The 17913-nt window shown below is 35.8% G+C and overlaps 2 protein-coding genes across 18 annotated transcripts in view; one reads left to right on the top strand and one right to left on the bottom strand.

Moving 5' to 3' along the window:
* The window catches only part of ROBO2 (roundabout guidance receptor 2), a 601494-nt gene that overhangs the window by 364795 nt on the left and 218786 nt on the right, over nucleotides 1-17913 (bottom strand). The window lies entirely within an intron of this gene.
* Nucleotides 11555-12669, top strand: LOC106974545 (glyceraldehyde-3-phosphate dehydrogenase-like). Its single transcript, XM_053220688.1, is given in 1 exon segment — nucleotides 11555-12669. A coding segment is annotated over 1 exon segment (1002 nt). The 5' UTR covers nucleotides 11555-11623; the 3' UTR covers nucleotides 12626-12669.

Genomic DNA, 17913 nt, shown 5'->3' with positions numbered 1-17913 from the left:
CATGGGGAAAACATTCAATAAAACAGGAATAAACTAAGATAAAGAATAGATGCACAAGGGGGGCCTGGGTGGCTCAGTCAGTTAAGTGTCCAACTCTTGGTTTTGGCTCAGGTCATGATCTCGTGGTTCATGGGATCAAGCCCCGCATCCGGTCTGCACTGATAGCACAGAGCCTGCTTGGAATTCTCTCTCACAGTCTTTCTCTCAAAATAAATAAATTAATTAAAAAAACCACAGAGAATAGATACATGAAAGAAAAAAAAAAACCTAAAGATATTTGCATTCATATACCAGCTAATTTTTTTTCAAGTGTTCTATTTCTTCACTAGTGGTACTTACAACTGTAAGTACAGAGCAACTCTGCTGGGGGGAGAAATAGGGAAGACATAAAATGAGTGATTATTCAGACAGTGTGCTCTTTATATTTTGGCAGGATCTCTGCACACACTCAAATTCCTCAGTGACCCGGCATCATGAGATGCTAACATTCCTCCTGAGATTTTATCCAAAAAGGTTTTGACATATGATAGTTTTGAATGGCAGAAAATTTAGTTTTGACTTAAAGTTTATAAAAAATTCCCTCATCACACATAATATCTCCTCAAAACGGTGCCTAAAATTTTGTCTTCAAAACAAACCAAGTTTTCAAAGTCAATTACGTAAGTTGGTTTGTTGTGTGTGTGTGTGGAGGGGTATGTGTGTGTGTGCACGCACACATCTGTCTATTGAATTATGAGATATGTTTTCATGTTTCAAATAGGAATTCTAGATTTTTGAAATGTTCTTTATCAAATGATTCAGTTACTTCTCTAACTGTAATGTGAATCCAAGGCGGTTATCAGTAATTCAGATAGTTAACTGAAAAATATCCATGTGTCAATACACTTTTTAAATACATAAAATAATGCCATCCTTGACTTGTTCAAATTCTTAGTAACAAATTTTGATTCATAAATATAGATATCCAACTTTTATTTTTAAATAAATCTTTCTTTTCGTTCTAATCTGAAACAGAAAAACACTGTAACTGTCTACTGTCTTACAGGCGACTTTAAATTCATTTCTTTGACTCAGTTTATGAATCCACAAAATGATGCTGTATGACTATCCATTCTACGTACTTATTTTTAAAATTGTTCATAGAGAGGAAGAAAGTACTTAGTAAGAGAAACATGATGATGTTTACGAAAACAGTTTGAAAGAGATGCTACATCTTAAAATTCATTCTATCTATTTCAATCCCTAGCTTATGATTTTATTTTCTTTTCCAAGATGGAGAGCTTTTAAAAACATCATTAAAATGAACCTGGATCTCAGAATATTCATTAGGCAGCCATCCATGCTGCTATTTCAAAGTGGTTGGGAAGTGACAGGTACAGTTGTTACCCAACCCAATGACAGATAGGTTTTGCTAATTTTCAACGTCAATTCTAAAAATTTTATTTTCATGAGTTAATATAAAACATTTTTACAATATATACAAGTGTAATTTTAATAAGTGGCTAGCACTCCCCATCTGTCTGACAATAAAGCCATTTAAAAAGAGTGAAACTAGAAGAATCATGCCAAGTTATTTGGCTTTAGTGCTTCTTAGACAATAAAAAAGAAAAAAAATAGACCATATGTTTCCTAATTTTCCCACAACACTTTATATGCAAATTTGGATATGAATGCATGTATTTTATATGCACTTGTGTGATAAATTTTTCTTGGGAAAAAAGTGCTTAGTTTGGTTAAAATTTTATACTTCAATTTATTCTGTTCAAATGCTCACATTGCAACCAGAAGAATATATTAGGGCTGTAAATTATTCCATTAGTAACTTCATTAATAAAATGTTAGCATGGCTTTAATTTATGGGCAAAATCAGAAAAAAAGTCAAATTATCTAGATAACATTGACGTGAAAGTGAAATAAAAGTTTTTAAAACCCTATTTGTATATAATTGCCATGCAATAAAAGTAACCAATTTTAGTAAAGAATTGGATGGATCTTGAAATTTCTGTAGTGTGATACAATAACCACCATCCTCATGATACAATCATAATAAAGAACATTTCCATCAACAACCACACAGTTCCCCTTTGACCTTTGCAGTTATTCCTCTCCCTGAAACCACGGATCAGCCTTCCATCAATACAGTTTTACCTCTTTGAAAAGTTTGTATAAATAACACCATAAGGCATGTAATTATTTGAATCTAGCTTCTTTTATTTAGTATAATGTTTTAACAGTTATCTGTTATTCTGTATCAGTAGTTCCTTATTTTCCTAGCTATGCAGTATTCCATTATACAAGTATACCACAATATACCACAAATGTATACCCACTTATTGATACTTAGGTCATCTCTAGTTCCTTACCATGATGATTAAAGCTGTTATTATTGCAGTCACAAACAGATATATGTGTAGACATAATCAACATTTCTCATGCATAAATATCTACAAGTGGAAGTGTTGGATCATGGTAAGTGTGTTCTTCAGGAGAAACTGCCAAATATCTAAACTCTACTGTTTTGCCTCCCCATTAACAATGTATCAGAGTTCCAGTTGCTCTAAAATCTCAACAACGCTTGATATTGTCAGTCTTATTAATTTTAGTTAACTTAGTGTGTAGAATATTTCATTGTGGTTTAATTTAATCATCTCTAATGACAAGAGTGAGCACCTTCTCATGTGCTTATTTGCTACACATAGGCATTCCTTGGTAAAATGCCTATGCAAATTTAAAACATTAACTGAGTTGCATATTTTCTTCTTATTGAGATATAAAAGTTAGTATATGTTTTTAAAATAGTCCTTTCAAAAGCAAGCATTTAATTTTTATGAATTCTAACCCATCTTTTTTATTATGATTTAACAACTTATAAGAAAATCTTTGTTTACCCTAAGATCATTTGATTTTTCTCTCTTTTTTCCCTTTTTAAAATTACAGTGTTAATAAGCTCTTTTATTTAAGCTAGGATCCGTTTTGAGTTAACATGTATGTAGGGCACTCAGAAATGGGATAATAGTAAAGGTTTTAAAATTTGTTTTTAAAATTAATTAATTAATTATATATATGTATGACAGAACTATTTGTTGAAAAGACCATTCTTTCCTACATTGAATAATCTTGATACATTTGCCCAAAACCAATTAACCATATGTACAGGGAACTATTTCTGGATTCTATTCTTGATGTCTATCATCATATCACTATTACACAATCTTGCTTACTGTAGCTTTACAGTAAGACTAGAAATCAGATATGTAAGTCATACATCTTTGCTCTTTTCTGCAATTGTTTGGGTAAAGAATACTTATTTATTTATTTGTTTGTTTGTTTATTTATTTATTTATTTATTTCAGTGATTTAAAGAAGTCATCCTACTGTCACGTTAGCATGCATAGACTACGAGGAGAATTTACTCTCACTTTTATCATTGTTCCTTTTTAAGTATTGTGTCTTTACTTCTAGATTCCTAAAAGTCTTTTTTTCCCTAATCAGAGGTTTTCAATCATTTGATTATAATGTACTTTGACATGGTTTTCTTCAGAGTTATACTCCTTCAGCTTTGTTGAGCTCCTTTAAATCTGTCAGCTCGTAGTTTTCATTAAATTGGGAAATTTTCTGGCTATTACTTTCATAACTACTTGCTCCATCCTTTTAATTCTCTACGTCTGGAACTCTACATAGAGGCTGACTTGCTTGGTATCGTCCCACTATCAAGTAATACTCTGTTCATTTTCCCCCCAATTTCTTACTTCTGTGCAAATTCTGAATATTTTCATGTAACAGTTCTTTTAGTTTGCTGATGTTTTCTTCTTCTTTTTCTGTTAGTCCTCCTGTTAATCTCATTCAGTGGATTTTTTCATTTCAGCCATCATATTTTTCATCTTCAAGAGACGGATCTTTTTACATCTCCCATGTTTCTCCTTATCATGTTCATGTTTTCTCTACTTTCTAGAACATATGGGATCTGTTTATGACTGTTTCAACTTCACTGGCTACTAGTTCCATTATCTATGCTGTGTTTAGGATTGCTGCTGCTGCTGCTGCTGCTGCTGCTGCTGCTTCTTCTTCTTCTTCTTCTCTCCCTTCCTCTTCTCTACCTCCTCCTCCTTCTTCTTCTTCCTCTTCCTCCTCCTCCTCCTCCTCCTCCTCCTCCTCCTCCTCCTCCTCCTCCTCTTCTTCTTCTTCTTCTTCTTCTTCTTCTTCTTCTTCTTCTTCTTCTTTTTGGAGAAAGAGAGGGTGGGGAGGAGCAGAGGGCAGGGAGAACAAATCATAACCAGGCTCCACACCCAGCGCAAAGCATGACACAGGCTGGATCTCACACTGTGAGATCATGTCCTGAGCCGAAAGCCAGAATCAGATGTTGAACTGACTAAGCCACCCAGCTGCCTCTAGGATTGCTTATAATTGATATTATCCTGGATATGTGTCATATTCCCTGCCTTTTTGCATGCCAGGTAATTTGTGACTGAATGATGAACACTACCAATTTTAAATTATTTCCTACTGGATTTTTGTTGTAATCCTTTAAATAATGTGCAGTTAAGGGAAATCAGTTGAATGCTTTTGAGGTTTGCCTCTGATCTGTTAGGACAAGTTCAAGCCAGTTTTAGTGTAGAACTAATTTATCTCTACTACTCAAGTGATATTCTTTTGATGATTCTACCCATTGGTGGGAACATAAACTTTTCCCAGCTCTGTGTGAGTACCAACAGTTTTGGTATTGGGTAGTTTCCTTCCACTTATGAACTGATTGCCACTAAGCCAAAGATTTCAGGGGACCTCTCTGCAGTTTTCTAAAGCTCACTCTCTTCCCCTCCACCTTGAAATTTCTTCTCCACTGCTTGTAAATGCTAGATACACCAGACTGTCCAAAAAATGATCTCTTTGTTTCATCTCAGTGAGACCAAGAGGCTCATTTGGGCTGCCTTCTTTAGACAGTAGTCTGGAAAGTACCACCAAGAAGAAAGCTAGAGAAACTGCAAGACTCATCTTTTCTGTTTCCCTTTCCTCACACATCACTGCCTTGAACTTCCTCCTACCCAACACTGCAAAAGCACTGTTTTGTATATGTTGTCTGGTTTTCTGGTTGCTTAGGGTCAGAAGATAAATTTGAAGCATCCATCCATTATAACTGAAATTAATTTTCATATAGCATCACTGATAATGATACCTTATATACATTAAAAAAATAGTTCTTTTTATTCATTGGCTTTGCTTCCTAACAGTTATTTTTATAAAAATATCATTTCTCAATATTTAAGAACTATTTGTCATAACTTGTGGTTACTATTATTTTTAATGTGATTTTGCTTTTTATCAAGCATGAGTTTATTTTTTTAGCATACCCCTACATCTCAAAAGAAAAAAAATTAAACATCATGCAGGACAAAAAAGTACCTTTTATGGCCATTTTGAAGATTTAAAAAAAGACATACCACATAACAGTATAAATTAAGGCACAAAAATGTTTGAATATTTGAAACAAAACAAGTAAGAGTAGATAAAAAGACCATTAGAGCCAAATTAGAAACTAGCAGAAAAGCCTTAAAAAGAATAGAAACATAAAGAGTAAAAACCTGAAACTATCCTAGAGAAAATTTCATTTTTGCTATAATTGTGTATAATATATTACCTACACTATGGTAACAGCTTTGTAAAACTTTTAGAATTATTTTTTTTTGTTTTTCTGTGTATTAAGACTGAGATTCATGCATATTCTTCAGCTATAGTTGGAATTATCCAGTCATGATTCCAGCACTTTAGCGAGGATTATCCATGCTTAAGTCTGCCGGACAAGAGAATTTGCAGACATCTTCTACCCTTTAAGAAAAGACTCTGACTTAAAAATCGCCATGTAACAAAACTTTATTTCATAAATAACTATGAAGTTTCTTACAAAGATAAGCCACAATTACAGTAATAAAACTGTGATAACTTATGATAATGATATACGTGGAGCAGAGTAACTAATGGATACATGCTTCCCCTTTTATATTAACTTGAACCCTACATTTATAAATCTTTCCCCATCACTACCAATTTTTCATTTTGATTAGAAAGCTTGGATTCTTTTTCAAACATTTTTCAAACTAGTGCAATTTAAAGTATCAGTTGCACGAATTCTCCATCTATGGGTTTAATTAAGATGGCAAAGCAAGAAGGTCGAGAGAAAAAGGAAAAGAACGTTTTCATTCACGTGGCGTAAAATCATAGCCACCTGCACTCTGTTTGCAGGGTTACTAACCCAAATGAAAAGCTCAGAATTAAGTACTTCCTTCTACACTCTGCAGGGAAGTGTATCACAGAGTGAGGGAAGGAGCCATTCTTCACCACTCACACAGGCATGCTAAAAATAGCACTCAACCCTCTTGCTGCAAGAACTTGTTCAGAAGATAAAAAGGCTGTTGGTTAACCATAAGGAAAAATTCTCAAAATGATGAAACGACATGAAAAAGGTAAAGTCAGGTTCCATGGGAACATCTAATTTTGCTACAAGGAAGTTGGTTGTTAATGTGTAATTAAGGGCACCTAAAACCCACAGTAAAAGAACACCAGCCTACATCTGAGCAGTACTTAGATTTTTTTTTCTTTTTTGCTTGTGATTCTATCTCTGACTTCATTATGTTTTGTACAGGGGCAATAAAAAAATGTCACTAAAAAATTATTGATGTGATTCTGTAGTGAAAGACTAAGAATAACACACTTCAGAGAATCTAATCACAGTTTACGCTTACTTCTTTACTCGGTGCTGATGTTTCCTTGATCTTTCAGCTGTTGCTTCTAAATACTTTTCAGGTTAATGCTTGACACACTCACTTCTGTCAGGAGATGGTACCATGTTTTTAAAATGTTACATAAAACAAACATATCCTCCATAATGCATTATATCTTTCTATTCTAACTTTACTAGTGTATTTCTTTCTGCTTTTGGAAGGCTTCCAACTGTTGAATATTTTTTTAGGAATTATTAGAGAAACATTGAAAATATTCAGGTATCACTGTAGTTTATACTGCAAGTTTTTATCAGCAGAGAAGGTAATCTTGTTTAATATTATATTCCCAACCCCTAACACAGAGCAGCTCCTGAATAAATATTTGTTGATCTACTGTATACATTAAATAGAAGATATAAAATAATAGGCATAATGCATAATTTTTACACAAAGAAGGTGAAATTTCTGAAGGCTGAAAATGTAAAAAACCTATCCTACATGTGCATTGATAAAATGATATTTCTTACATAAGAGTACAAAAAAAATCATCTTAACTATGATATATAGTCTCTATTAAACTAACTCTAAATTTTCCTTAAATATTTTGCATGTCATTTCAAACACAAGTGACTATTCTTATATCATTTATGTAACTTTTGTATTACTGTAAACACATCAGCAGCAATCTTCAAACATGATTGATTAGGGATTCTTGTTTATTATGATAATATGTTGAACCACTGAGTTCAATATTGAGGCATTTTAATTGATATGTTCAATGGTATAACTTAATGTGATACCAGATACATAATTCTGAGAAGCAAATTATATCTGAATGGCTCCATTTTCTTAGTGACTATGTCAGAATGTGACTGGGTCTCACTCTGGCGATAACAAGATTACTTGTTATTTTGTGGGCCAGCATAAAAAGTAGGTCAAAAGCTGCAAGTCTTTCTAATGTGAGACAAGAATGTTTAATCAGAAATGGTATTGACTTGAGCATTCTAGAATGTTCTTAAAGAAAAGGTTAATTTTTGGTTGTTTCTGAGGAGTACTAACATTACAGCTACAGAATTTAACTACGGAAGTAATGGGAAATGAAAAGTGATATAGAAAATAGAATAAATGAAGGTAACTACTTAATTCTCACTTGTACCAGCTTTGGTTGATACAGTTCAATTCTTAAAATTTGAATTCAATTTAAAACATAATTTTGCATTTTTATACTTTGAAATGTTTCATGTGCCATTTGTTACGTTTAAATTTTAATTAGAGGGCTTTAAAAGATTAATATAATTTGCAATGTAGCTTTCACTTATTTTTAAAACACACAATGAATTCTAGCTGCCAAATTATAATTGAGAAGCAATCACACCAGGCCAGAGAAAAGCTCTTCTGCCAACACAATTTCTGAAAACTATCAAGATTTTTTCTAATATATGGGAACGATGATATCAGTGATTCATCCATGCTTATTAGTAATCTCAGAAATATATATTATAGATGATCATCCCTTATGCTCCACTAGATATAGGAAACTTGGGAATTTTTCCTTTAAAATGTTGGTCCCTTTACAGGCAGATATATTGACGCTTTATCTTGGAAAACTCCTTGCTCACCATGTTTTCATTAGAATTCCTAAAACTATGGAACAGTAACCTCAAAGGGGATTGTTTATTAGAGTTTTCTAGGCACCTTATATACTTGTGACTTGCAAATGAATTCTAAATGAATACTAGAAGTGCCAAAATCCAAAAGAATAGCCCATGTGGAAAAAAGATGTATCAAAGCCTAAAGGATTTATGTTTAAATTATTGAAATTCAATTGTGGATGCATGGCTTATTTATGCTGATTTTCTTTCTGGCTGCATTGTGTGCTCTAAGTCTACTGAGTTTAGGACAGAAGACAATGACTAGTTTTCTGTATATTTTAATATTTTTTCTACATCACTTGTCCATGTTGATAAGACTAGTGACTCAAAAATGAAAAATTTTCATGTAGCATATGTGTAAGTCAACTTCCTTTTCATCTGTCCTTTAATTGACTCTGAGATCTGGATTTTCACCGCAGAGTGAGGAAAGCATTCGTTTGTTAAAGAAGAAAAGTTATGAACACATTTTTTTATACCAATAAAGGAAATGCAACCAAATATAGTGAAAATGAAAATGTTATAGACCTAACCAATATTTGATGGAACTATTGCATAAAATATATCTTGCACACACCGTGAACACTGTAGTAGCAAGCTATGTAGAAGCGGAAGTGTTTTATGGGAAGCTTATTATCACAAACACAAAAGTAGACAGAAGTATCTTATTGCTCTTTGTATAGATGGGTGGTGCCCTGGAGAAACCTAGGGTCCATCCAAGAATCTATGGCTGTTTCATTCTTCTTACACACCTCTGGCTTCTTCTCGGTTGCTGCAAAATCTGCCAAGAACTGTCCTCAGAAGAGAAGAAAGAAAGTAAATATGAAAATACTTTAGACTCTGCATTAGCTAAAGACGTATTCGTGTTGCCTGCAATGATGTTCTTTCTGAATTCTAGGGAAGACTCTTTCTTAGACCTTATCCACCTGATGGGCACAAGCATATGTCAACTTACTGACTGGCTTTCCTAAAATAAGGTATATTTTACTGATAAGCATGGCATCAACTAGTATTCCTTCATTTTTCTCTGTTTGATGGGAAAATATGAAATTAACACAGTATGTACACAGGAACTTTTTCTAGTACTATGGTCATTGGTTTTCTCCCAAGTGGCATATGACATGACCCAGAAAGCATACATTACGGGAAGATTCCAGTGCTGATGTTGAGAATTCATAATCTTACGGTGTGAAGCCTTTCTTCTGGAATTGACTCAGATAAAAAATTAGAGTACACTCAGTATTTAAAACATACACTGTACTTTTCCCCCATTATTTCATATAAATGTCCTCATATCTTTTTTTAAAACTTGCTTCTGGGTAGGAATTAAAATATATGCATTTTTCATTGAGCATAGGCTCCATTTTTTATTAGAGAAAAAAGAAGACCCAGACAAAAGAAGCTAATTAAAAAACACTAAATGTTTCTCTGGTGTGGTGTATGAACAGTCTTTAAGAATTATGTTATAACAGTAAGCTGTAATTATAACATGGTATAATAATGATATAATTCAGCAAGCTAAAAGCAATTCTACTATATTCAAATACAGTAAATACCCAGCAGGGAAAGCATTTTACAACAACTTGCTTTCCTGTTCTATGCAGGTCATATAATATTTATCTTTTATTTCACCGAGTGTGATCATGATATAAAATAATGTGCTCTGTTGTACAGAAAGGGTTAAGTTATGGCCTTTGTGAGCCATTAGTTGGAGATTTATTGGGGGAGTTAGTGAGTCTATAGTTCAATATGTGGTGATTGAACAAGGACCATAGGTGCAGAGACGGGGAGAGGAAGAGAGCTGAGGCAAATGACGTCCCTAGGGCTTTACAACATATGGCCCATCAGTCAAGGGTCAAGCCCCCTCACAAATTGCATGCACTTTACATAGCCATCTGCATCAATAAATTACTACTCTTCTGTGGCCAGGCACTAATGCATGAGCAAGAAGGATCAGCCTCACTTACAAATAAACTGTTTTATTTATTCTTGTTCATTTTGGCCCCATGGTGTGACCTATCTTTCCACAGTAGAATTTTTTTTCCCACGGTCACTTCAACCCACTAACACACACCCTAGCTTTTAAAAATGTACACTTGTCTTTTGCAGAATGATAAAATATGCCTTACAGAGTAACCAAGGTGCAGGTGAAACAGGTCAGAATGCCCATGAGAAAGTGCACCTGGGAAGAGGAAACTTCAGCACATTCATTTATCTTCTTTCTCTCCACTGAGATTCCCGTTGATGCCCAATAGCTGGCTGGCTGGGGAGAACTTCCAGGAATACTGTACTCTGCAATTTTAGATATTGTTCACTTGCAAACGAAGACGGTCAGCATGAAAGCAACTAGTTCTTTTGACTATCAAAGCAGAGAACTTTTGAAACTGGAAGTCCTAACCACATTTGAATGGGCATACAAAATTGATCTCATTTGGGATGCTTTTTGTGTACTTTCAGTTATTAGTTTTATTGCCCTATCTCTATTTTTTTTATGTTTTCCCTGCTTTTACACAAAAATACTGAAGTTTTGTGAGTCTGACAATATCTGTTATATTTAAAATATGACAAAAATATATAATACTTGGCACCATATCAGAAGCCAACACTTCTGAAAAAGTATAAATATTGGAAAAGTTCATCAGTTTGTAGCTATGTGATTGGCTGGTGGTGCATTTAAAAAGCCAACTTTTTTTTTCTTCATAAAACCAGGATATTTGGGAAGGAAAAAAATGGAAAAGAGTATGAGGAGGAAGACGTGCCTACTTTGAGCCAGGCATTGTGATTCTCATAAATCACTCCATTTAGTTCTTGCAACAATCCTCTGATGTGGGTATTTGTTAGCACTATTTAACAGATGACAAAATTGACGATTAAGCAATATTAGGGGATTTTCCCAAGATTACACAGTGAGAAGAGGTGAAACAGGGATTAACAGATAGTTTTGCCTGGTCCAAAATTCACCACCACTCATTCTTCAAGGAAAACAGAAGGCAAGATGGAGGGAAGCTGTGAGGTCCCTCGAGGAACTGTGTGGAGTCATGGAATCCCAGGGGAGGGAAGGCCCCCCATATGCAATATTGCTCAACCCCTCCCTGCTACTTTTACCTCATCTGTACTAAGAAGTACTCACAGGGAACAGAAATGGGGGAGGAACAGCAAGCAGCTCAGTTAAAAAAACAAAAGCAACAGGCTCTCTGCTCCTCCCCGTTCGACAGACAGCCACATCTTCTGGTGCAGTGCCAGCCGCGTCCCCGAGACACGATGGTGAAGGTCGGAGTCAACGGATTTGGCCATATTGGGCGCCTGGTCACCAGGGCTGCTTTTAACTCTGGCAAAGTGGACACTGTCGCCATCAATGACCCCTTCATTGACCTCAACTACATGGTCTACATGTTCCAGTATGACTCCACTCACGGCAAATTCCATGGCACAGTCAAGGCTGAGAACGGGAAACTTGTCATCAATGGAAAGCCCATCACCATCTTCCAGGAGCGAGATCCCGCCAACATCAAATGGGGTGATGCTGGTGCTGAGTATGTTGTGGAGTCTCCTGGGGTCTTCACCACCATGGAGAAGGCTGGGGCTCACTTGAAGGGTGGGGCCAAGAGGGTCATCATCTCTGCCCCTTCTGCTGATGCCCCCATGTTTGTGATGGGTGTGAACCACGAGAAGTATGACAACTCTCTCAAGATTGTCAGCAATGCCTCCTGCACCACCAACTGCCTGGCCCCTCTGGCCAAGGTCATCCATGACCACTTCGGCATCGTGGAGGGACTCATGACCACAGTCCATGCCATCACCGCCACCCAGAAGACCGTGGACGGCCCCTCTGGGAAGCTGTGGTGTGATGGCTGAGGGGCTGCCCAGAACATCATCCCTGCTTCTACTGGCGCTGCCAAGGCTGTGGGCAAGGTCATCCCTGAGCTGAATGGGAAGCTCACTGGCATGGCCTTCCGTGTCCCCACCCCCAATGTGTCCGTCGTGGATCTGACCTGCCGCCTGGAGAAACCTGCCAAATACGATGACATCAAGAAGGTGGTGAAGCAGGCATCAGAGGGCCCCCTCAAGGGCATCCTGGGCTACACTGAGGATCAGGTTGTCTCCTGCGACTTTAATAGTGACACCCACTCTTCCACCTTTGACGCTGGGGCTGGCATTGCGCTCAATGACCACTTTGTCAAGCTCATTTCCTGGTATGACAATGAATTTGGCTACAGCAACCGGGTGGTGGACCTTATGGTCCACATGGCCTCCAAGGAGTAAGAGCCCCCTGGACCACCAGCCCCAGCAAGAGGAAGAAGAGAGAGGCCGTCAGCTGCTGGGGAGTCCTTGCCCCCATTCATCACCCAACACACTTGAGAATCTCCTGACCTCCAGTTTCCATCCCAGACCCCCTAAAGAAGGGGAGGGGCTTGGGGAGCCCTACCTTATCATGTACCATCAATAAAGTATACTGTATCCAACCAAAAAAACAAAAACAAAAACAAAAACAAAACAAAAACAAAAGCAACAGAGATAAGAAAAGATGCACTGTAGGTGGGAATGCAAACTGGTGCAACCACTAAGGAAAACAGTATGGAGTTTCCTCAAAAAATCAAAAATAGGAATTACCATATTATCCAGCAATACTACTTCTAGATATAGATCTGAAGAAAATGAAAATAGTAACTGCAAAAATACATATGCACGCCTATTTAATTGTAGCATTTACAATAGACAAGATATGAAAAAAAAAAAAAACCAACCCTAAATGTCTATCAGTGGATGAATGGATAAAGACATGTTGTGTGTGTGTGTGTGTGTGTGTGTATAGTATACAATATTCCATATATATATATATATGCACACACACATATATACATACACAATGGAGTATCATTCAGTCATAAAAATGAAGAAAATCTTGCTATTTGCTATACATGGAATGGACTTTGAGTGCATTATACTAAGTGAAATAAGTCAGAGAAAGACAAATACTATATAATATCACCCATAATTTTTTAAATATTTATTTACCTTTGAGAGAGACACACACACACAGAGTGTAAGCCAGGGAGAGGCAGAGCGAGAGGGAGACAGAATCTGAAGCAGGCTCCAGGCTCTGAGCTGTCAGCACAGAGCGTGACACGGGGCTCAAACTCACGAACCGAGAGATCATGACCTGAGCTGATACATACGGAATTAAAAACAAACAAACAAACAAACTAAACAACTTCACAGATACAGAGAACAGATTATGGTTGCCAGAGGCAGGGGTGGGAGATGGATAAAAATGGGTAAAAATGGTTAAAAGATACAAACTCCCAGTTATAAAATAAATAAATCCTGGGGAGGTAATGCACAGCATGGTGACTGTATTTAATACTACTGTATTATATATATGAAAGCTGTTAAGAGAGTAGGTCTCTACAAAAGTACTGTTATATGCTGGTACACCTCTAATTATAATTTTCCTTTTTTTAAGAAAAATAAAAGAGAAGGAGTAACTGGACAGTACATCTCTGAAGTTTAAATGTGGCCAGAAACAGGCTCAGTGATTGCCCAGAATAAGGACAGGTTTCACTCATAAGCTGCCTGTAGCACTGAGTAGAGCAGGAGTCTGAGTGATACCCAAGATCAATGGGAAAAAAAGACAAAGAACAGCTTAGAAAATAAATCACATGAGGAAAAGAGGAAGTTTAAGGAAATATCTGGGCCTAATGAGATATTTTTGAACTTACCTGAAAAACTGGTAGAAATCTCTTATACTTTATAAGGGTAGGTCTGGATATTCTTTTGGAAAATATTCTGAGGCTTCATATCTTATTGAATATGCAGGATACCATTATATGTACAAAATTATTGAGATACGTATCCTTAAAATTTTTCTTTTTATGGTTTGGGATGTGTTAAAAGGGCAAATCTGGACTCTCATAAACCCTATGCAGTTCTTTAAATACTCCAAAGTAGTTTACCAATGCAAAACTTAATTAATTACCTTTTAAACTGAGAGCATATAGACAGAGGCATGATTTAGTATGAGAAACACAGATGTGTACTTCACATCTGAGATTGGACTCTAGTTCGTGAAACATATTAGAGTGGACACAAGACCAAAGTCTTTTGATTTAGATGGAAAGTATACAGTAAGATTTGCATTGTAATGGATCCATTGACCCCTGGTCGAGATGGAATTGTCAATAGAAGTGTCTTATGTATGGTATGAATCATATCTAATGGTTCTATTAACATCATATTGAGATTGAAGTCTCAAGGAGCATGACTTAGAATAATGGAAATGGAAAAAGACTTTATTTATTATTTTCATTTCATTTCTGTAAGTGTATTTTTTTCACTTTTATACCATCTCTCATAAAAAGTAGGCAATGATATACCTATTAAAATAATATCAAGGCACATAAGCTTGTAAAAGCATCTAATTTTAAAACAGATTGTTTTTCCCCCAACAAGATCAATTCCCTAATGGCCTACACCTTAAGGAATAAGGAGAATAAGGACTAATGGAAAGAAGGGTGGATTGGCAGTGAGCAAACATAACATATTCTGCTCCTCCTGCCTTTGACATACTGTGCAACCATAGGCAAATGACTCTCTCACATTCTTCAACTGGAAAATGGGGATAACATGATGCCTGTCTTTCTGCTACATCACGGGATGTGAGGATGAATCAGATAATATAAATGAAGCACTTGGAGCACATTAGAAGAAATTGGTTTTTGAGTTACCATAATTATTTAATGATGTCTTATTCTAGTTCCAACGGATAGATTACATTCTGGATTTAAGTAGTAAAATGAGCAACCATCACTCCAGACAGCTTTCTAATTGTTCAAGGTATTTCTGAAGGAATAGGAATAAGAGATTGTTATGAAGTAGTATACCTGAAGCAATAGTATCATATGCCATTTTAATTTCTAGAATGTTAAAATATGATATCTTAGCTACATTCTCCATTTATTTTAACAGTTAAGTGGAAAGGCTGCTCACTATTCAGACTCGTCAGCAGCACTACAATGACTAATAAAACTATCAGTGAGACAGGAAGTGTTAAAGGGACAAAGATGGAAAAGCCTCCATCTCACAGTATGTGCAACTATCTACTAGTAATAACCACAGTGTAAAGCTGTGGTTCTAGCAGATTCCGAACGGCGATGGAAGATCGTGCAAAAACAAAAATTGATTGAACAAAAAAGATTGAATTCTCTAGAACGAACAAGTGCAGGAACTAAAGGAGACTTTTCTCAGTAGACAGAGGCTTTTTTCAAAATGGGGGAAAAGTCATAAAAATGTAAAGTTAACATTCCTATGATGGCTGAGAATAAATCTGAATAAAACAATAAATCTAGATGAAAATTACAACTTTTATCCACACGTACACAAGTAGAAAGGAAATAAAAATCTAGAAGTTCATGTGAAATGGCAGTTGTTACAAAATCAGTTTGATATAAAGAGTAACTGAGAATAGACACGACCAACAATGAAGGAAGAGTCCAGGTGAGAGATTCACTAACAAAGCTGAAGACAACATTTGTCCCCGGATGTTTTAACTTTCACTTTAGACCCAGACCAGGACCTATAAAACCAACAAATATCCTCTGTTATTATAAACTTCTGATACAACTGTGGTAAAAATATTTTAGAAGAAAATCATGGTCGTACTTTCCATTGGTTATAAGCACTTAATTAAAATATTTAGAAATTCTTATTTAAAAAATGGTATTATTCTCTTGGACGTAGGCCTTGGCACTATATTTATGACTATATCTCCTCAAGAAAGGAAACAAATGCAAAAATAAACTACTGGGACTAAACCAATATAAATCTTTTGCATAGCAAAGGAAACTATCAACAAAACGAAAAGGCAACCTACCGAATGAGAAGATATTTGCAAATAATATATCCAATAAGGGGTTAACATCCAGAATATATAAAGAACTTGTATAGCTCAACACCAAAAGAGCAAACAATCCAATTAAAAATAGGCAGAGGAACTGAATAGACATCTCTCGAAAGAAGACATAGAGATGGCCAACAGATGCAAGAAAAGATGCTCAAAACTAATAATCACAAGGGACATGCAAACCAAGACTACAATGAGATATCACCTAATACCAGTCAGAACGGCTAGTATCAGAAAGACAAGAAATAACAGTATTGGTGAGGGAATGTAAATTGGCGAACCACTAAAGAAAACAGTATGGAGGTTCCTCAAAAAATTAAAATTAGAAATACCACTTGATCCAATGAGTCCACTATTGGAGTTTACCCAAAGAAAATAAAAACACTAATTCAAAAAATATATGCACCCTTATATTTATTGCAGCATTACTTACGATAGCCAAAATATAGAAACAGCCTAAGTGTCCAATAATGGATGAATGGATAAAGAAAAAAAAAAATATATATATATATATACATATATACACACACACAGAGAACGTGTGTAAACACATGAGAATGGAATATTATTCTGTGCTAGGATACTCTCCCTAAGGAAAGAAACAAACAAAACAAAACAAACAAAAAAAACAAAAACAAAAACAAACTCAAGGCAACCTGGCTATATGCGTACCTGACAACATCCTCCACGACCCTATAACATGCGACCACCTAATCAGACTACATGTTTGTGTGTTACCATATATGGGAGACAAAGACTTAGAAAATATATAAACACTATGCCATGTGATGTTTGGGGCTCAGTTCTTCGGTAAGAACCCAACTGAGCGGTGCTGGCACAAATAAGTTCCTTCCTGGAAAGAAAAGCCTTGGTGTCGCGACTCTCTGTGCAAGAATCCTGCTACAATTCAGCCATAAAAAATAGATATTTTCATTTTTGACAACATGGATGGGTCTAGAGGGTATGATGCTAAGTGATATAAGTCACAGAAAAACACCACATTATTTCACTTATATATACAATCCAAACAACGAAACAAATGAACAAACAAACAAATCACAAACTCTTAAATACAGAAAACAAACTGGTGGTTGCCAGAGGGGAGGTGGGTGGGGGAATGGGTGAAATAGGTGAAGGAGATTAAGAGGTACAAAATTCCAGTTACAAAATGAATAAGTCATGGAGATTAAAAGTAAAGCATTGAAAACAGCAGATAAATAGTTTATTACTTAGCTTTCAGGGAATGCCGATGTTTGTTTTTTGTTTGTTTGTTTTTAGAGAGGGCTTTTTCTACTACTAATGTAATTCAGAATTTTAAATTTCTTTACCTTATCAGATGACCCTACAATTCATTTTGCAACTTGTTCCACTGAGATGCAATACAACACAGAGAACGGAATGTTCCATTTAGCGATAGTGTGATCTCAGAGAACCTATGTAAACATTGTGTCTCAGGGTTTTGTTTTTGTTTTGTTTTGTTTTCATATGTAAAAGGCGGATGATAGAGAACTGTCATGGGGATTAAATTAATCAATAACTGAAGTGTTTAGTGTAATTCTCAGTTTGTAGCAAAGTTAGCTCTGATCATCATCATAGTTATCATCAGCATCAGCATCACCATCACCAACTTTACCTGTTCTCTCAAAAATTT

This window comes from Acinonyx jubatus, chromosome C2 (genome assembly GCF_027475565.1).
Source record: "Acinonyx jubatus isolate Ajub_Pintada_27869175 chromosome C2, VMU_Ajub_asm_v1.0, whole genome shotgun sequence".
NCBI lineage: Eukaryota > Metazoa > Chordata > Mammalia > Carnivora > Felidae > Acinonyx > Acinonyx jubatus.
The sequence above is the reverse complement of the archived record's forward strand: the minus strand, read 5'-3'. Positions and strand labels throughout refer to the sequence as shown.